The following is a 22,414-nucleotide window of genomic DNA, read 5'->3' as shown; positions in this document are numbered from 1 at the left end:
ATGGTGGTGGAGGACTTGAGGATGAAGAACTTGGATGTGGCTACAGCCCAAGACAGGAGGTTGTGGAGGAGACTTACTACAAACAGCGACCTTACTTAAGTGGGAAAAGCTGCAGAAGAAGAAAAAGAAGATAGTGTGGATAAGAGGATGGCTGACTGACATATCAAAAAGTAGTATGTGAGGGAAGTGAGTCTTCAAAATTTATGGCAGTGGTTCTTATCCTGGGTGGTAGTGCCCCCCTGGGAGTGCTGTGAACACTGATGGGGGTGGTAAGTGTTATAATACTACTAATATAATAATAAACCTTGAAAAAAAAATATTTTAAAAAATTTGAGACTTTGTTTGTCGAACATTGAACCTGACATAGAAAAATTAGCAGGATCTCATTATGCTCAGGGTAGCTATTAATGATTGGCTTATTAAATACAGTAAGTTTACATTTTTTTGAGTAAAAATTAATTTGTATCAAAGTCACTAATTTTTAATTAACTATCAGTTCAAATATGTTGATGGTAATTTAGGTTTGCCTAATAATATATTATAATTATCTTATTGAGTCATTAACCTAGTGCAAAAATGAGCAGGGAGCACCAGGCTATACAAATAGTTGAAAGAGGGTGCTAGGCAAAAAAAAGGTTAAGAATCACTGATTTAAGGTAACTATTGATGTATCTCAAGATCAATCCTTGGTCAACTGTTATTCAATCTCTACATTAATGACATACAGTAACATCTATATTTAAGTGCTAGCCAGTTGTTAGAACTGAAGAAGGTACAGGTGTGATGTAACATCAGACAAGAGTACACTATTTCCACTATTATTCATGACCTGTAAGGACCAATTTTTCCTATACACTTTTAAAGCTGAATTTTATTTTATCCTAGTCATGCATTAAAATTACCCAACACTATTTGTGTAAGCTGTATTGTATATTGGACACTGTGTGATAGAATTCTTCAACTTCTTCATCTTCATAGCTGCTGGTTGGCACATATATTTGTATTATTTTAACGATTATCTGTTCTGATGTTTGAACTATGATATATGCTATCCCTACTGATATTACTGCATATTTAATAACCTTGTTTGCTATTTTTTGGTTATAAAGAAACCTATTCCTCTCTGTTTGACATCATCTAGTCTAAAGCATATATGGGAGCAGACAGGATACCTGGGGAAGTGTGGAAAAGTTTGGGCAGTGAGGGCGTGGATATGTTATGGGATCGGATGTGTAAAATAGCCCAACAGGAAAAGATACTTGAGGAATGGAGGAAAAGTATTCTCGTCCCAATCTATAAAGGAAGAGGAGATGTTCAAGACTGTGGCAACTATAGAGGAATCAAGCTGATGTCACACACATTAAAAATATGGGAAAGAGTAATTGAAGCAAGGTTATGGCAGGAAACGAAAATTGGTGAGGAGCAGTTTGGATTTATGCCAGGAAGAGGGACAACGGATGCAATATTTGCGCTAAGGTGATTGATGGAGAAATATAGAGAGATGCAGGTGGATCTGCACATGGTGTTTATAGACCTAGAAAAGGCATACGACAGAGTGGCCAGGCAGGAGGTATGGAGGTGTATGAGGAAGAAGGGGGTGTCGGAGAAGTACGTGAGGTTGGTGAAGGAGATGTATGAGGGAACAGAAACTCAGGTCAGGTCTAGTGTCGGCATGACAGAAGGGTTCCCTGTTGTCGTAGGGCTACACCAAGGGTCAGCTCTGAGCCCCTACCTCTTTGACCTGGTCATGGATGTACTAGTGGAGGATGTCAAGAAGGAGGCACCATGGAGCATGCTGTTTGCCGATGACATTGTTCTATGCGAATCATCCCAAGAGAAGCTTGAAAATACCCTGGAAGAGTGGAGAAAGGCATTGGAGGAGAGCGGCATGAGAATTAACCGGGTGAAGACTGAATATATGTCAATGGGGAGTGACGAGGATATCGTCATACGACTCCAGGGTGAAAGGCTAATTTCAGGGAAGAAATTCAAGTACCTTGGGTCGGTTGTCGAGAGGAATGGTGACCTGGATGAGGAAATACAGCACCGAATAACATGCGGTTGGATGAATTGGAGGAAGATGAGCGGGGACCTGTGCGACAAGAGAGTGAGTTGTAAGAGGAAAGGAAAGCTCTATAAGATGGTGGTGAGGCCGGCGATGCTCCATGGTGCAGAGACGTGGCCTATAACCAAGGCACAGGAGAGGAAGATGGAGGTAGCGGAGATGCGGATGTTGAGATGGATGAGTGGTGTGACAAAGAAGGACAGGATAAGGAATGACTACATCAGAGGGACGGTTAAGGTGGGACCAATTGGCAAGAAGATACAAGAAAGTAGGCTGAGGTGGTTTGGACATGTTGAGAGGAAGGGTGAGGAGTATGTTGGTAAACAAGTGGAGTATATGGAGTTGGAGGGAAGGAGGAAAAGAGGCAGGCCCAAGCTCAGGTGGAGGGATAAGATGACAGAGGATCTTAGGGAGAAAGGATGGAGTCCGAAGGATGCTCTGGACCGGAGAACTTGGAAGAGGAAGGTTAAAGATTGGTGCGCCGACCCCGTTTAACATGGGATAAGGCAGAGTGAAAGAAGAAGTCGTCGTCTAAAGCACATATCCTGATTTTAGTGTTATGCAATCTTCTGATTTTCTTTTTACTTGACTAAGTCCTATTACTGCTCATTTGTTTATTTCATATTCCAATTTCTCTGCCTTTTTTTTTTTTTTTGTCTGCTAATGTGCTTATGTTGTATGTAGCAATCATGAAACTGTTTTCTTGCACTTGCTTTTATTATTTTGCTTCAGAGTAGCCTTGCTAGTCCGAGAGCTCTGTTTCTCTAGTGAACTAAGTTCTCTGGGGATTATAAGGCCAAGCAATGCCAGATATTGTAAGCTTATTCTTCTATGCAGAGTATTCATGGTTTTAATGGAGAGGAGGGGGGGGGGCATCTTTTCTCCCGCAATGATGAATTGGCTTGGGAGAGGATTGGCAATAGTCCATCTAATTAGAGCTGTGGAATGCCATCACTGATGTTATCACTCTAGCCATTCCAGCCAACACTGCTCTGCCTCAGAATATGTCCGAATGACCAAATAAACTCTATAGGCAGCTGACTCCATCCCAAGGGGGGTAGCAGATAATGTTGGGAAGTTGTTCCTCTGGAGTACGATCATGCCCGTCAGAATCTCTCTCTCTCTTAGTCTGTTCCTCAATATCAACCTATCAGGCTTGGAAAGTCCTGCTGGTAAAATACACTGCTGCTGGCATAGCTCAATACATCCTTGAAACAGGCAAGTACTTTCACCATGTAAGGTGACGATTAACTCACCAATGTGAGCCCCTTAGATTGACTACATTTAATAATGTAGTCAATCTCAGGGGCTCACATTGGTGAGTACGGGCATGGCAAACCCGAGATACCTAAACTAGACCTGATCTTACTTCCTACAATATACACTTGGTATATCATATCTGTAGACTAGTCTTCTACTCTTCTTTCTGCTACTCTTTGTTATTTCTTACTTAGATCCACAAGTTAAAATTGGTTTCAACACTGTCTTGTATACAGCTACTTCAGTGTTTTAACTAATTTCTCTCTTATTCCATATAAATATATTCAATTGGCTTACTACCATACAAGCTTTGTTGATTCTGTTGTCTATTTCCATATTTAATTTACTATATTCACTAAAAATTGTGCAAAGTAGCTAAAATGTTTTACTTGTTCTATAGATTCTCTATTCACAATGCAGTTGATACTTTCAATGTTTCTGTCTATTTTCATTGTCTTTGTCTTGTTATTGCAGATTTGCATACCAAATTTATCACAACAATTATTCAATTTAGTCAGGGAATCTTGCAAACTTGTACTGGATTTATTTAGAAGTATAACATCATCAGTGTAAAGTAAAGAACTGAGATTAACATATCCAATTTTGATATTAGGTTTAATACCACTTTCCTTCATAATGTGATCCATATAAATAATGAATAACAGAGGGGATAATATCTGACACCATATTTAACATTAAACCATCTTACTGTACTTCCTTCAATTCTAACTGCTGACTTAAAACCAAAATAAAGACAAAGGTCCATATAACACCATATAACTGTAGTGTTTTGAATAGCTTTCTTCTTGGCACTTATCATATGCCTTTTACAGGTCTTTGTTATATTCCCATGCTTTCTCAACTATTTGTCGTAAAGTGAAAATATGACCCTGCCAGCTGCTATTTGGCCTGAATCCAGCTTGTGTTTCACCTTCCCTTCCACAATCCTTCTTAGTCATTTTTCAAGTAATACTTGGATAAATCTTAGCAGGAGCACTCAGTAGGAAAATACCTCTGTAATTTTCACATTCAGTTTTATTTCCCATTTTATATATGGGCACTATGAGAGCTACACACCAATCATCTGGAATTTGTCCCTCTGTCCAGGCCTTCTGAACTATACATTGCAGCCACTGGAAGACTTTTATACCTCCATACTTCAGAATTTCTGGTCAAATATCATCTGCTCCAGCTGCCTTTCCACATTTCAGGCTTTTTCTACTTCAAATATGGATATATATTCCTGATTGCATGAGTGTTTTTAACCACTGTGCTATTGCTGCTTGTTTCATTTAGCAATTTTTTGGTACTTAGTCCATACATCAAGGATATCTTTGTCACTACTTTTCATGTCACCTTTATCATCTCTAATTCCTTTCACAACACTCTTTCTACCATTTCTAAACTTTTTCAACAACCTCCAGAATATTTTGCCACCTTCCTGATATTTATTTTCCATTTTCTTGCCAGTCTTCCCATGACTTTTGTTTAGCTAGTTTTACACAGTATTTATCTTTCTAACATTTGTATCTGTATTCTCTAAGAACACAAGCCGACTTATTCACCAGGAACTTTCAATATGCTTTCTTTTTTTTCCTTCACAGCCTCTTTAACTTCCTGTGTCCACCATGGAGTTCTGATTTTTCTATCCTTGCAGACAACTTCACAACATGCCTCTTTGGCTGAATCAATCAATCATTTTCTTCAGGATTTGCCACTGAATCTCCAAGGTATGGTTCCTGTTCTCAAACTTTTTCATTTTTTATTAAATAATGTTTGTGTATTTTAGTCTTTTTCTTCTCTCAGTTCACATCTGAGAGCTGCTCAACAGGAGCGAATACTGGTCTTGAAATTCGTGCTTGCTCTTGTTATCATTCAGGGAGTGAGAAGCATGATTGAAGTCTGATTAGCAGAATAATGAATTACTGACCATTTAAAACTATATATTTAGAAATGTATGTACATTTAATTATACAAATACAACATTTATTTTACAAATGATATTCTATCTTTTTCAATTTAGCTGACCTCCTACTTGAATACAAATTATACCCTACGGTTCTTCTTTATGAACTGGTCAATAACATCGTCATAAAAAGTTGGTTGTAACATAATTTTCCCAAGCAACATGCACACTAGTAAAGACTGGCTGAAGCTCACTGGCTAGAGCAACTATGACTTCGTATGGCCCGTGTTTAAGCAACAGAGTGAGACACGTGAAAGGAGCGGAAATGGCTATGCGCGTGTATGAAATCACAGAAATGCAGCGAGGGCCTAGAAGCTCCCACAACCGAGCAAGCCAAGGTAGCTTTGACTAGACGAGCAAGCATCGTCCTTCAATACACAACTCAAAGCTCAATTATTGCCATGCAATCTTAAGATGTCTTCTATAAAAGCCTAAATGCATGCACTTATTAACAAATAAATATTACTTCTTTCTCAAGTAATAAGCTTGCTCAGCAAGCATAGCAAGCATGGAGAATTCACCCCTGATGCTCAACTTTTATTCACTTTAAAGCTTTCTTACATGTTCTTCTTTTCAATATGAAATTCAGTTTTATCCTGCCGAAGACTAAATAGTGATCAATTCCAATTTCAAATCTTCTGTACACTCTTGCACCAGCGAGAAAACATCACTATCAACAATAACATAGTCAATGAAACGTTTTTCTTATTCCTTGCCTCTTCTCTCCATGTGAATTGATGCACATTTTTATGTTGGAACATTGTCTTAGTAATAAACAGTCCATGTCCTGTTCTTTGCTCTTTTCTCCAAATTTTCCCAAAATATTTCTGTATGTTTGACAATCATTTCCAACTCTGTTGTTTAATTTCCAACATGGACCAAGTTTTTCTTCATTGTGTCAGCTGTGTTCTCTAATGCCTTGAAATATTCCTTCATTTCTTCTTAGTGGAGCTTTCTGTGGGATCACAGGCACAAATAAGTCTCATAGTCCAGTTCCCCATTCTGATATTTGCCACATCACTCTACTTGATACTGCCTGCCATTCAAGAAGATTGGTGTCTTATTTAGTGTTGAATACTATAGCTACTTCTTCTTTTCTTTGTTTGTTATTGCCTGAATATAACATTTTGTATTTATTGTTTAGAAAGATCTCACCAGTTTTTGTCTTTATTGTATCAGTCACCCCTGTTATGTCAATCTGGTACTTATCCAATTCCTCAGCAAGCTCTATTTCTTTTCCATTCAAGCTTCTTATGTTGATAGCACCAATCTTAAACTCTGGGATATTGAGTTGGGGTGTGTTTCAGGATTTGTTCCAATAGCTTAGTTTTTGCTGTTCATCTGGTTCCCTTGTGAAAAAACGATAGCCTTGTTTAACCGGGCAACACCCCAGCAGACATGAAATTCTGTTATGTTGTACTATCATTTTATTTGTGGTTTAAACCAATAAGAATACAATTTGGTCAGCTAAATCCAAAATTGCCAGCCCATCCTTTTTTGTTCAGTATCCAGGTAGATATCTAACAAGGTACACCACGAGAAGGTGAGTACTGGACTTTGGGTCAGAAACCCTAGTTGGATTTCCGCATTCCTTTAAAGGCTATATGGAGGTCTCCTCTCAGTTATACAACTTAGACCCTTAAGTACCCCTCGATAAATCAATTAAAGCAAAAATAACTCATTATACATACTGGAATAAAAAAATAAAAATAAAGAATATTAGAGGTGCAATTAAAATTAAATAAAGCAAATGTAACAGTTGTCCCCCAAAGAAGGAAAAGAAGAAGAAAATGATGACTCCTACAAACAGTTATAAGGAATATATGAAAAACTAAATAAAATAGACAATATAATTATAGCTAAAGATCTTAAGCCAGAACAGGAATGAAAAAATTAATAATAATATACAAAAGACTTTAAACTTTTCAGGAAATGACAATGTATACTAAAATATTAATTAAAAAACTGTAATCAATACCTTCCAATATTTTGGCAATGTTATATTGCCATCTTCTGTGAACATCAAACTATGATATGTGCATGCAGTGCATTAACAATGAGTAAATGAGGCTGAAGAAAGCAACTGGTGTTGGTCCTAGAATCCTAAAGATGTCCCCTAGCAGGCTAAATTGGGTTTTCTTGGCTTTTGGGCTGATGTTCTTAGGATGCAAGCTTCCCAAATTTGGGGCAGTCTCATGCACCTAAATTTGTTGGGATTTGGGAAGTTTTTTAGAGCTGAGGCTGATTCTAGGAACAATCTTTTGTATTTATATTTGCTACGGTGTAGTAAAGTGGCTTTCTTCCAGTGCATTCTGTGGTGGGTATCTATGCATGGTCCGAAAGTCCTGAGTGGTTGTATTGGTGAAACCGGATATAGTCTTTGTGTTTGGATATCCTGATATTACCTGCCCTGCCTGTTTTGCCATAGTAGGACAGTTTACAACTAACCTATACCCCAGGTAGGTCTAGGGGAAGTGGCTGGTCTTTGGTGGAGCAGATAAGGGATGCCAATTTCTTATGGAGTTTGTAACAGGTAGTCAGGTGATATTTTTTTAGGATTTTTGTGAGCTTTCCAAACGTGTCCTGGATATACAGAATGGTGATAGATTTAGTATAATCTCTGTTCTAAAATTCTAAAAAAAACTATACATAAAAATATAACGGAAAAACTCACGTAGAAAAATTATTTAATGATATAATTTTCGCCCGTGTGTCACAGGCATCTTCAGTACAATTAGGCACAAAAATTAAACATTAACTGACAATTCCAAAAAGCGCCACCTAAGTAGCTGGTGTAAGATAACTAAAAAGGTCAATAACTTTCCTAAAAAAAAAAAAAAAAAAAAATTAATACAATAAAAAGTTAGGAAAGATTAGCTGATTTGTAAAGTACTATCTCCCATAAAGGGGATAGACGTAAGCCATCGGATCTGTTTAAGTTAGGAGAATGAAGTAGAGTTTCACATGCTTCTTTATAAAGGCGTTCCATGAGAAACTGACTTTTGTGAAGAACTCTTGTCTTTTTCCAATGAACTCTGTGTCTAGTGAAGATGGCATGTTCTGCAAGTCCAGACTTTTCAGGTTTAAAGTATTCAATATAAGATTGGTGTTCTTCTAGCCGAATGGAGGCAGATCTTCCCGTTTGTCCGAAATAACATAATCCACAAGAGCACGGAATCTGGTAGACACCTGGATGATTGAGATGTGGAAGCTTGTCCTTTGGAGAAGCGAGAAAGGTGGAGATTTTTCTAAACGGTCGAAAGGCAACAAAAATATTCAGTGGTTTTAAAATTTTTGCTATACGTTCACTGATGCCTTGTATATAAGGGATGGTAATGCGCGTTATTTCCTCTGTGTTTGAAGAGGGAGACATATTAAATCTACTCAAAGTTCTTTTAATGAAGCAATTCTTATAGCCATTAGATAGAAAGGAAGAAGTTATATATCGTATTTCTTTCTGTAAAAGATCGTCTGTAGAACAAAAGGAGTGGGCCCGATGAACCAGTGTTTTAATAGTTCCTGCCTTTTGACTGGGATGGTGATGAGATTCCGCATGGATATAATGGCCTGTATGAGTCTTCTTTCTATAAACTGAGAAATGTAGGTTACCATCTGGTTGGCGAAGAATTAGAAGATCTAAAAAGGCTAACTGCTTATTTGATTCTACTTCTAGGGTAAACTTGATCCTAGGATGAAATGCGTTTAACTTATTGAGAAATTGTTGAAGTTCATCAGAAGAGCCATTCCATACAGCAAAAATGTCATCGACATATCTGAACCAATGAGTAGGTCTGGGAGAAATATTGTCAAAGATACGTTGTTCAAAATGTTCCATAAAGAAATTGGAGATAGCAGGAGAGAGAGGATTACCCATTGCTGTTCCTTCAATTTGTTGATATAACTTATTTTTAAAAGAAAAATAACCAGAATTTATTACAAAATCAAATAAGTTTACAATGTCTGAAGGAAATTCCTGTTGTAGTAATTCAATACTTTCCGAAAGAGGCACATTTGTAAATAAAGAAACAACATCTAAACTGATCATGATATCAGAAACGTCCAAATGAAGATCTGAAATTTTATTTTTAAAATCCAAAGTATTTTTTATATAAGTATCAGTTCTTCTAGTTGAAGAGGAGAGTAAATTAGATAAAAATTTTGAGATTTTGTAAGTTGGGCAACCTATACAATCTACGACTGGTCTTAACGGAATGCCTGGTTTATGAACTTTTGGAAGACCATACAATCTAGGTGGACGACCGAAGAAGGTTTTAAGTTTTTTCTTTTGATCTTCATTCCATGTAGATACATTATCTATAAGAGAATTAAGTCTCTTCAATTGACTCCGGGTAGGATCCGATGTAAGAGGCCTATAAGTTGAATAGTCGCGAAGTAAAAGAGACATATTCCTTCCTATCTTGAATCAGTACAGCCTTCCCCTTATCAGCTTTCGTAATTATTAAATTATTGTTATTCTTCAGTGATTTCAATGCTTTAAATTCAGAGTAAGAAAGATTAGGACGAGGAGGCTTGGCATGAAAAAGAATTTGTGCACATTCAAAACGTAATCTGTTGGCTGTTTTTTGGGATAAGGATCGAATATCCCTGTCTATGTTATGAAAAAAATCCATAATAGGCACCTTATTCGGCGTAACAGCGAAATCATATCCTTTTGATAAAACAAAACGTTCACAGTCTGTTAGTGGACGTCCGGAAACATTTATGACTACTTTATCTATATCAATAGTATTATTACTGGATCTAGGTAAGCTGACTAGGAAAGTTAGGAAAGTTATTGACCTTTTTAGTTATCTTACACCAGCTACTTAGGTGGCGCTTTTTGGAATTGTCAGTTAATGTTTAATTTTTGTGCCTAATTGTACTGAAGATGCCTGTGACACACGGGCGAAAATTATACCATTAAATAATTTTTCTACGTGAGTTTTTCCGTTATATTTTTATGTATAGTTATGTCTACTCACGGTTTACCTCTTTTAAAACTTATTGCTAGACTTCACGGAGAGTCTATTTCCAGACAATCTGCTAGATACGGTAAAGTATTGATAAAGAAGGCCAAATGCATTAACAGATTAATATTCCTTAAACGATGTAAGATGGCCCAGGTTATTCCAACCTGTTGTAAAATAAAAGAAGTTTTTAGGTCCCCAAAAGCTCATCGGATCTACTTCAAAGCTAGTAAGTCTCTTTTAAATATTCAGCTACACGAAGCTAAAAAATCTCTTGCCATCTTAAATAGAGAAATTATGGATATAAAATTGCTCTGGAATCTATTTTAACTGTTGAAACTTTTACTACTGTAATGCGCATATCTTTGAGTTCTTACTTAAAGGTTTTCAATGATTCTCGTGACAAGCTGAAACGCACATTTGAATCACTAGTCAGCTTACCTAGATCCAGTAATAATACTATTGATATAGATAAAGTAGTCATAAATGTTTCCGGACGTCCACTAACAGACTGTGAACGTTTTGTTTTATCAAAAGGATATGATTTCGCTGTTACTCCGAATAAGGTGCCTATTATGGATTTTTTTCATAACATAGACAGGGGTATTCGATCCTTATCCCAAAAAACAGCCAACAGATTACGTTTTGAATGTGCACAAATTCTTTTTCATGCCAAGCCTCCTCGTCCTAATCTTTCTTACTCTGAATTTAAAGCATTGAAATCACTGAAGAATAACAATAATTTAATAATTACGAAAGCTGATAAGGGGAAGGCTGTACTGATTCAAGATAGGAAGGAATATGAGAGAAAAATGTCTCTTTTACTTCGCGACTATTCAACTTATAGGCCTCTTACATCGGATCCTACCCGGAGTCAATTGAAGAGACTTAATTCTCTTATAGATAATGTATCTACATGGAATGAAGATCAAAAGAAAAAACTTAAAACCTTCTTCGGTCGTCCACCTAGATTGTATGGTCTTCCAAAAGTTCATAAACCAGGCATTCCGTTAAGACCAGTCGTAGATTGTATAGGTTGCCCAACTTACAAAATCTCAAAATTTTTATCTAATTTACTCTCCTCTTCAACTAGAAGAACTGATACTTATATAAAAAATACTTTGGATTTTAAAAATAAAATTTCAGATCTTCATTTGGACGTTTCTGATATCATGATCAGTTTAGATGTTGTTTCTTTATTTACAAATGTGCCTCTTTCGGAAAGTATTGAATTACTACAACAGGAATTTCCTTCAGACATTGTAAACTTATTTGATTTTGTAATAAATTCTGGTTATTTTTCTTTTAAAAATAAGTTATATCAACAAATTGAAGGAACAGCAATGGGTAATCCTCTCTCTCCTGCTATCTCCAATTTCTTTATGGAACATTTTGAACAACGTATCTTTGACAATATTTCTCCCAGACCTACTCATTGGTTCAGATATGTCGATGACATTTTTGCTGTATGGAATGGCTCTTCTGATGAACTTCAACAATTTCTCAATAAGTTAAACGCATTTCATCCTAGGATCAAGTTTACCCTAGAAGTAGAATCAAATAAGCAGTTAGCCTTTTTAGATCTTCTAATTCTTCGCCAACCAGATGGTAACCTACATTTCTCAGTTTATAGAAAGAAGACTCATACAGGCCATTATATCCATGTGGAATCTCATCACCATCCCAGTCAAAAGGCAGGAACTATTAAAACACTGGTTCATCGGGCCCACTCCTTTTGTTCTACAGACGATCTTTTACAGAAAGAAATACGATATATAACTTCTTCCTTTCTATCTAATGGCTATAAGAATTGCTTCATTAAAAGAACTTTGAGTAGATTTAATATGTCTCCCTCTTCAAACACAGAGGAAATAACGCGCATTACCATCCCTTATATACAAGGCATCAGTGAACGTATAGCAAAAATTTTAAAACCACTGAATATTTTTGTTGCCTTTCGACCGTTTAGAAAAATCTCCACCTTTCTCGCTTCTCCAAAGGACAAGCTTCCACATCTCAATCATCCAGGTGTCTACCAGATTCCGTGCTCTTGTGGATTATGTTATTTCGGACAAACGGGAAGATCTGCCTCCATTCGGCTAGAAGAACACCAATCTTATATTGAATACTTTAAACCTGAAAAGTCTGGACTTGCAGAACATGCCATCTTCACTAGACACAGAGTTCATTGGAAAAAGACAAGAGTTCTTCACAAAAGTCAGTTTCTCATGGAACGCCTTTATAAAGAAGCATGTGAAACTCTACTTCATTCTCCTAACTTAAACAGATCCGACGGCTTACGTCTATCCCCTTTATGGGAGATAGTACTTTACAAATCAGCTAATCTTTCCTAACTTTTTATTGTATTAATTTTTTTTTTTTTTTTTTTTTTTTTTTTTAGGAAAGTTATTGACCTTTTTAGTTATCTTACACCAGCTACTTAGGTGGCGCTTTTTGGAATTGTCAGTTAATGTTTAATTTTTGTGCCTAATTGTACTGAAGATGCCTGTGACACACGGGCGAAAATTATACCATTAAATAATTTTTCTACGTGAGTTTTTCCGAATCCAATTTCCGAGTCCAATTTCTGAATCTCTGAAAGATTCAGAAATTGGACCACATGTTTATTACGATAAATAACAATAAAAAACAACCCGACAAGTTTCGTAAGTCGTATGACTTACATCTTCAGGGGTCAAAGGTAACTAAAAGTTAAAACACATGAAATGAGAAATTAATCAAAATAGTTCATTCTATGCAGCTGTCTAACTGTTCATTAAATTGAATATCTGAATGTAGATTCAGTGCAATGCGCTAAGTTTGAACAATGCTGGATGTTGTCACATTGTGTTGTTCACGTTCACATTGTCCGAGGTCTGACTTGGGTATATTTTTTTATCAATGTTGACCAAACTTGGTGTAGAATTAGGCCCTGGTTTTTGTTGCACTGCATTGGAATTCTAAGCATGTTTGTAGCTTTTTTAAATTTCCTCATGAAACAATTTTTTTCAATAAGACATTATTATTATTATTATTATTCAGGCCTCCAAGGAGTCAAAAGACTCATCGAGGGAGGTCCTTTCTAAGACAAAGTCTGTCAAGACTCATCGAGGGGAGGTCCCCCCCTGAGAAACACAAAGTTTATCATACCACTCCTTAAACCCCACTGACCGTTCTCGCTCCCACCACTCCATCAGGCAATGCATTCCACGGCTCAACCACCCTCCACACAAAGAAACCACTCCTTACCCTCTTGCTCACAGTTTCCTTTCGTAACTTCCAGGGATGGCCTCTTGTCATCATTCCTTCCCGCTGATCAACCAAGCGAAAGAACTCCCCAGTGTCAACCCTGTAACCACCTCTCAACAGTTTAAAAGTCTCAATCATATCACCTCTCCTTCTTCTATCCACCAAACTCTGCAGTCCACATTCTCTCAGCCGATCCTCATAACTATCCTTGTACAGTCCTGAAACCATCTTTGTCATCCGTCTTTGTATCCTTTCCACAGTTAATTTATCCCCTTCAAATCCTGGGGACCAAATCTGAGAACAATAGTCCAAATGTGGTCTGATCAGAGACTTATACAATGGAATGATAACCCTCTTATCTCTGCAGGTCAGTGTCCTTCTCATAATAGCAGCAATCCTCTGTGTTACCTTCACCACCTTTGCAATATGTCCCCTAAACTTCAGGTTTCTATCAATCATCAACCCCAGATCTCTTGTCTCCCCTACTTCCTCCAGTATAACTCCTCCCATAGAGTATGCAGCATCCCTCGATGTTTCCCAAACCTCAAGACCTTACATTTTGCTGCATTAAACTGACACCCCCATTCATTTGCCCGTCTATCTAGCTTATTTAAATCCTCTTGCAGGGCTACCACATCTGCACTATTACTAATAATCCTTCCAAGCTTCGCATCATCCGCAAACAACTGAATATCCCCTTGCAATCCACTGGCTATGTCATTGATATAAAGGTTAAACAATATAGGTCCTAGTACTGAGCCCTGTGGGACCCCACTTGTAACCCTCTGCCTCCTGGAAACTGCTCCATCATACACAACTCTCTGATACCTATCAGACAGCCAATCCTGAATCCAGTTGACCAATCTGACATCCAGACCCATGTGCTGCAACTTAAATATCAGCTTATCATGTGGCACCCTGTCAAATGCCTTCGCCAAGTCTAAGAAAATTGCAGTATATGCCTTTCCCTCATCTAATGCTCTTGTAACTTTATTATAAAAGGCTAGCATATTGCTAAAACAAGAGCGTCCTTTCACGAATCCATGTTGATTCTCACAGATAACATTACCCTCATCTGCCCAATGCTGTACACGGTCCCTGACTACTTTCTCCAAGATCTTAACAACTACTGATGACACACAGACTGGCCTATAATTAGACACTTCCAGTCTGTTACCACCCTTATGCAATGGCACTATCTTACCTTCCTTCCATTCCCTGGGCACCTTTGCCAAAGCCAGACTTTCATTGAAAAGCCACGTTAAAGGTATTGTCAATTCCCTAGCACATTCTCTCAAAACTCGTGGCGAAATACCATCCAGTCCCACAGCTTTACTGACATCCAGAGTACTCAGTATCTGAAACACACTCTCCTCCTGTACCTCCAGACCTCGTACCAGTCCTATCCCTCTAGCATTAAAACTGACTCCTCTAGGATGAAATACTCCAATAAAGTGTTCATTGAACAATTCCACTATGTCCTCTGCATCAGTCACTCTATTCCCATTTTTATCCCACAATATCATTCTTCCACAGTCATTTCTCCTTCTACTGGCCACATAGCTAAAAAATTCCCTAGGATTTTCTTTGGATCTTAGGGCCAATCTCCTCTCATATTCCAGTTTTGCTTTCCTTACCACACGAGTCACTCTTCTGGCCTGTGTCTTATATTCCTCATGCATCTCTTCACCTGTCTCCTTATATCTCTTCCATAGCCTCTTTTTCGCATGCAATTCCTGTTTAATATTGTTTGTCATCCACTTTACTCCAAATTGCGCCCTCTTCTTCACTCGTGGTATACAACTTAACATTGCTGATAACAAATATTCTTTCACAATTTCCCACGCACTGGTGATATCCCTGCCTTCCAATTCCTCCCTCCATGAAACTTCCCGAAGTTGACGTCTAAGACTATTATAATCACCTGCCTTATAATTCCACATAAGTTCCCGTCTCTTTGATACTCCTGCATGTCTATTCATTTTCCAAGTCAAAACCATATGGTCACTCTCTCCAACTGGTGGGAGAGACGTCAACTCAGTTATTATCAACTCTTCTGATGCTATAACCAAATCCAAAATTTTTGAACCTCTTGTTCCCTCTGTTACATGTTGCCTAAGACATTTGTCCCTCAAGAATTCTAGAAATTCCATTCCCCTATTGTTACATGCATCTTCCTCTCTCCAATTTATACTACTGAAGTTAAAATCTCCCATAACAATCATTCTTCTTGCACTTGCCAAACTTAGCTGTCTAAACATCTCCTGGTCTCCATCCTCTGTGCTCCTGGGTCTGTAGCAACACCTCACTAAATATCCTGTCTTGCCTACCTCTACCTCACACCATACGCTCTCAGAATCATTTGTCTCACTACCTTCCAAATTCTCCACTCTTAGAGGACATAGGTCATCACTTATCATAAGCAGCACCCCACCACCACGCTTTCCCCACATGTTTGTTTTTTGCAAGAGTAGATTATGGCCAGTGGAAGTTGTATGGTATGCTAAGCCTGATTTGTTTTCTCTTCTTTTTTGCATGTCTTTGTAGTGTTCATTCATGCGAATTTCCCCTGATCTTCCCGTCTGGCCTACATAGCAGATGCCACAGGAATAATGAATATTATATACACCTGGTTTTTTTTAAAAGATGATGTGGAGGTTTGGGGGATGTAGAGATCTTGAAATTTTTTCCAATGGTAGAAAAGTCACTTTGATGTTATGTTTGTTCAGTAATTTGGCCATTTTGTCTGTAACATTCTTGATGTACGGAAGTGTGTTTGCGTTCTTGAAATCTTGCTTTTGTGAGATGATTGTAGGGGGTGTGTTCAGGATTTTTTTGATAGTCTTCGGTTCATAACCATTTTTTTTTGAGGATCTGTGTTAAATGTTGAAGTTATTCATTTCTTTGTTTTTTTGTGCTTGAAATATTATAAGCTCTGTCCCTCAAAGTTTTAATTAAACCTATCTTTTATGAGGGGTGGTGGTGTAAGGCCGCATTAAGAAATCTTCCTGTGTTGGTGGGTTTTCTATAGATGGAGAAGGATAATTTATCATCTTTTTCATTGACTTCTATTAGGATATCAAGAAAGGGAAGTTTTTTATGTTCTTGTTCCAAAGTAAATTTTATGTTGTTGTGTATATTATTCATAATCTTTGAAAGCAATTAGTTCCTCTGTTGTTCCTGGCCATATGATGAAAATATCGTCTACATTGCATAGCCAGATTTTCGGTTTTTTATGATAATTGTTTAAAGCATTATTTTCAAAATGTTCCATATATAGATTAGCTAAAGTGGATGCAAGAGACTCTCCTACCTCCAATCTGGCAAAACATGCCATGAGACTGCCCCTAGATACACACCACAGAATATGCTGGAAGAAAGCCACTTTATTACCCCGTAGCAGATAAAAATATGAAAGATTGTTCCTGGAATCAACCTTAGCTCTAAAAAACTTCCCAAATCTCACCAAATTTGGGTGCATGAAATGCCCCAAATTTGGGACGCTTGCATCCTAAGGACATCAGCCAAGACAACCCAATTTAGCCCAATAGGGGACACCTTTAGGATTCTAGGACCAATACCAGTTGCCTTCTTCAGCCTCATTTACTCGTTGTTAGTGCCTGTGTGCACATATCATAGTTTTATGTTCCCAGAAGATGGCAATGTAACATTGCTGAAATATTGGAAGGTATTGATTAAAGTTTTTTAATAAGGATTTTAGTGTACATCATCATTTCCTGAAAAATTTAAAGTCATGTGTAACCAACATATAAGTTTATCTACAAGAATAATATACAAAAATTTGGAGAACCAACAGTAAACAAAAACGGAAAGTGACTCACTGGTTATATAATATATAATAATATAAAAATAATGAATAAATTCTACAAACATAAAAATGTACATCAATATACATTGTGTACAAGAGAGCAAAAATCAATAATAGACTATTTATAGCAAATAAAAGAGAAGCAAACCTCTTCCTAGATGTTATAGTCAGAAAAGAGCTAGAAATAGACACAGATCACTATTTAGTGCAGGCAAAATTAAGGTTTCTGTCAAACTGGTTACAAAAAATACAAAATAAATAAACAAACCAGAGCAAATCGAATTACAAAGTAAGACTACTAAATGATGCAAGTATAAGAAATTTATATCAACAGAGGATTAATAATTACTTAGAAAATACAAAAAGAAAATGAAGACATTGGAAAAGAATGGAATAATATAACAGAAATTATTACATCAACAAAAAATATAAAAAAAAACAAGAAATTACATATATAGGACAATGAAATAAAAACAACAATTGAAAATAAAAAGTTGGCCTCTAAAAGATGGTTAAGTAGCAAAAAACAAGATAAAATTGATTATAAAACAAAAGATGAGCAATAGCCAAAAGAGAAACCAGAAAGAGAGACAGAAAAAGCTGGGGAAAATTTGTATCATATCAAGAAAATGTCATATACAAAATAAGACCCAATTTACTATAAAATACTAAAACACATGAATGTAGATAAAAAAGAAACTGCAAAATAGATTTAAAAAGAATTCTTGATTATTCTACAGATCTTTGGACAGATAATACTAACATAAAAAAAAAAAAGAAAATTCCACCAAAATCTTACAAAATACTTTAAATGATATGTCACACTGATATCAGATCGTCGGCTTTTTGAGAGCTCCTGAAAAGATTAGTAGTATTTTTACTAAAATTTTACTAGAATTTTACGTAGTATTGTTTGCTTTTTTTTTGTTTCTTGGTGTATCTGTGCAATTTTTGTGTGTTTTCTGTGTTATTTTAATTATTATTTTTAAGATAAGATAGCATACATATGGCACCGATAAAAAAAAAAAAAATGGCGGCCAGGTCACCATGTTCGTTTAAGAGTTTTGATGTAAACGAATTTATGCAATGTGCTGTCTGTGAGATGTATGCTTTGCGAAGAGCGGTGGGAATCTGGTTAGATGGTGATAGTGGAGTTAATATGTGCAGGAAGTGTAAGGAGAATGAGGATCTCAAGCGTGTTTCGGGTGGCGAGAGTGATATCGTTAACGATAGTCAAAGTGTAGAAAATGGCGGTGTGATAGAGAATTGCATGGTAGTGCCAGATAGGTGTGACAGTGTTGTTGAAAGTGTAAATGAAAGTAGAAATACAGAACGAATGGATGATTTCATTGATAATGAATATGGTGAGATAAATGCGAGTAGTGAAATTGCACGTTTGAACGGAGCGATACACAGAGCAAAAAGGCAACTGGAGCGTATGGAAAAATGTGTGCTGAACGTACCGTCTAATAAACGGCGAAAGTCTGTGACGACAAATAATAGAATGTTCATAAACATCAATAAAATTAAGGAGCGAGTGCTGTATGGGGATTCGCTATTAAGAGGTGTGATAGTTGAGAGTTTGACGAAATCGTACCGGCCGTGTGCGAACATAAAGGACGTCAGCGAATCTATTCGAGTGCAAAAACAGAGGGTGAAAGAGATAATCGTGGCAGGAACAAATGATTTGAAAGAAGACAAAATGGAAATGATAGAGGATGTGAGAGAATTACTTGAGGTAGCAAAAGAGAAGAGTGAGAGAGTCAGGTTGGTGAGAATTTTACCGCAGTATGACAGTGAAGTGTTTAGAAGGAGGGCCATAATTGCCAATGACTTTATGCGTGGGTTATGCATGAAGAGTGGTGTGGAATTTGTGGACGTGTGGAGTGAGTTTGATGGGCGAAAGGATTTATATAAGATGAATGGGTTACATTTGAATGGAGTTGGTGTACAGAGACTTGAAAAAGTGTTGATGAATGATGTGGAAGTGGATGTACAGACTCAGGGAAACTAGATTTATTAAGGGGGGGGTGGGAGAGTAGATATGCAGACTTTAGGGAGGCAGTTGAGTGTATGAATGAGTATAATATGCCCGAGCGAGTACGAAGGACAACAAATCACAATGGGATAGCTAGTATAAGGCATAAAAGTAGGGATGGGACTAATGGGCTTCTGCAATTCATGTACACTAATGCCAGGAGTATTAGGAACAAGAAGGAAGGGTTTTTGGCCTTGGTTGGCACTTCCAGGCCACAGGTTGTTGGTATTAGTGAAACATGGCTGACAGAAGATAAAGCTAGTGGGATTGAATGTGACGGGTATAGCGTGTTCAGGAGTGACAGGGTGAATAAAAAGGGGGAGGAGTGTTATTGATGATAGCTGATGAGTTGCAGCCAAGGAGTACAGAAGTTGAACTGCAGGATCGTGGTTGCTGAAGAATACGTTGACAAGCAGAGACAAGAGGTTATTGTTCCTCTGTATCGAGCCTTGATAAGACTCCATCTCGACTACTGTGCCCAGATTTGGTCACCTAGGTTTCTTCTTGATGGGAAGGAGGTTGAGAGGATCCAGAGGCGAGTGACCAAGATGATAGCAGGTCTGTGGAATGAACCTTATGAGAACAGGTTGAGGATTTGTGGGTTGCAAAAATTGGTTGATAGGCAGAGGAGGGAAGATATGATTGAGACATTCAAATTACTGAAGGGTTTCTATAAAATTAATTCAGAAGATATTTTTGAGAACAGGGCTGGTTGTGGGAGGACTAGGGGACATCCATGGAAACTGGGCAAAAGTGTGGTTAGTAAAGGTGTTAGAGCTGGGTTCTTTACTTTTAGAGTGGTGAATAAGTGGAATGGGCTGCCAGAGTCTGTGGTGGATGCTGTGACAGTGAATGAGTTTAAGGCGAGGTATGATAGATACTGTATGAATGTCGAATAGTTGTGATGAATATGATTTGGGGCCTCCCTCGATGAGTCTAATGACTCCCTGGAGTTGCCCGTAATAGTAATAATAATAATAATAATATAATAACAATGAAAGAATTAAAGTACAACTTAAGTAAAATATAAAATGGTAAATCAGCAGGAGAAGTTGGGATAAACTCTGAACTGTATAAATTTGCTGGCAAAAAATTTCATCAGAGATTATTAAAATTTTTGAATAAAATATATACAAATGGACAAATACTAATAAAATGGAATACAAGTATAATAATACCTGTATTCAAAAAGGACAATAAAACAAAACCTGCTAATTGGAGGTATTAGTTTATTAAATACATGCTACAAAATACATTATAGAATACTTAATGAAAAATTGAAAATATACAGTGAACAAATATTAGAATGTCAAAATGGATTTAGAAAAGGATGCTATACAATGGATGGAGCTTTTTGTTTATAGATTATGATAAAGCATTTGACAAAGTAAAAATATATATAATGTTTGATATATTACAAAGAATAAATATACCTAATATTTTACTACATGCAATATTGAATATATACAAAGATAATAAAATAAAAATAAATGAAAATATGTCTGAAAAACAATCTACAAACCAAGGAGACAGGGATGCCTTCTATCTCCAACACTGTTCAGTATTTATATTAGTGAAATATTAATACAGTGGAAATGTCACATAATAATAATATCAGATAAGGAAGACAATTTACAATGTGCAATATATAATTTAAACATTATAGTAGAACAGTTTGGAATGAAAATATTCATAGATAAAACTAAAACAATGGCATTTTGTGGACATCCAGTTAGAAGTAAAATAGTGATTAATAATAAAATAATAGAGCCGATAAATACTTTCAGTAATCGTGGATGTAAAATATCACATGAAGGAGAAAAATAAATAAAATTAAAAAACTTCAAAATTTTTACCGATTATAGCCTGATAAATAGAACACTCAATCCAAATATTGTACAAAAAGAAACATGCTTGAAAATATACAATACTTTAGCAGTGTCCACATTATTATATGGCAGTGAAATTTTGGCAATAAACAAACAAGATAAAGAATCTAAACAAGTGAAATGAGATTCATGAGAATACTGCAAAATACACATTATTAGACGAAAAAACGAATGAAGATATTTAAAAGAACTAAAAATAAAATTAATAGAAGAAAAACTAAACAATTACGAACAAAATTGGATAGAACATATAAACCGAATGGCCAACACCTGAAATCCTAAACAAATAATAAAACATAAACCAAATGGAAAAAGAAAGCCAGGTAAACCTCAAAAGAGGATATTAGATAGAGGATGAAACCTGAATAGATCAATATGGTCTATATCCATAATTTAGCATTATGATGATGAATATAGTCTAGTTATTCTAGTTAGTATAATGGATAGGAGGAAGTGATATGATAGAGATGTACAAGTTGTTAAGGGACTGTTATAGGATCAGTGTTGAAGAGGTTTTTCATAAAATGGTGGGAAAAATGGGAGAACAAGAGGTCATCCCTGGAAGCAGTATAAAGAGGGTGTGAAAAAAGTGAGAAGCAGTTTTTTTGCATGCAGAGTGAATGAATGGAATGTCTTGCCTGAGAATGTGGTGTCTGCAGAAAATTCGAATGTGTTTAAGGCAAGGTATGGTGAACTGTGTATACGACAAAGGGACCTCCTAGATAAGTCTTTGACTCCATGAGGTATTAGGATGATGATAATAATAATATGTTGTATTTAATAAATAATACATTAAATAAATAATATAGTCATCTGGTTAACGAGAGAAAAAAAAAAGAGAGGACAACAAAGTACAAGTCCTCAATCATGTTTTTGATAAATACTACCTAAATTTGATTCAAATCCAATTCTGCAGTTGCAAAAGAAACCACCTGGAGTATTTTCACACTCTGTTGATGCAGCATCACATGATAATGAAGAACATTCATCAATATCTGAAATAAAAATAAACAAAATTGAAGCATACACATATGCAAACACTGAATTATTATTTAAAAGTTGTTTGAATTATTTGGAGGAAAGTCAATTTAACAGATATAAGAAATGCTTTTAATTTTTATGATTAATACACACGTTACATGCTATATATA

At 36.5% G+C, this 22,414-nt stretch overlaps 1 protein-coding gene across 1 annotated transcript in view; it reads right to left on the bottom strand.

Annotated features, from left to right (window-relative positions):
• LOC150104294 (uncharacterized) overlaps window positions 1–22,414 on the bottom strand; it is a 636,238-nt gene that overhangs the window by 449,692 nt on the left and 164,132 nt on the right. Inside the window, exon 15 of the mRNA XM_090396452.1 lies at window positions 22,151–22,258. Coding sequence (XP_090252578.1) covers window positions 22,151–22,258 — 108 coding nt within the window. The remainder of the gene's footprint in view (window positions 1–22,150; window positions 22,259–22,414) is intronic.

The sequence above is a fragment of the Typopeltis vanoorti genome, chromosome 8, assembly GCF_054136105.1.
Source record: "Typopeltis vanoorti isolate ZY-2024b chromosome 8, IOZ_Tvanoo_1.0, whole genome shotgun sequence".
Taxonomy (NCBI): domain Eukaryota; kingdom Metazoa; phylum Arthropoda; class Arachnida; order Uropygi; family Thelyphonidae; genus Typopeltis; species Typopeltis vanoorti.
Note: the sequence above shows the minus strand (reverse complement) of the source record. Positions and strands in the feature narration are given on the sequence as shown.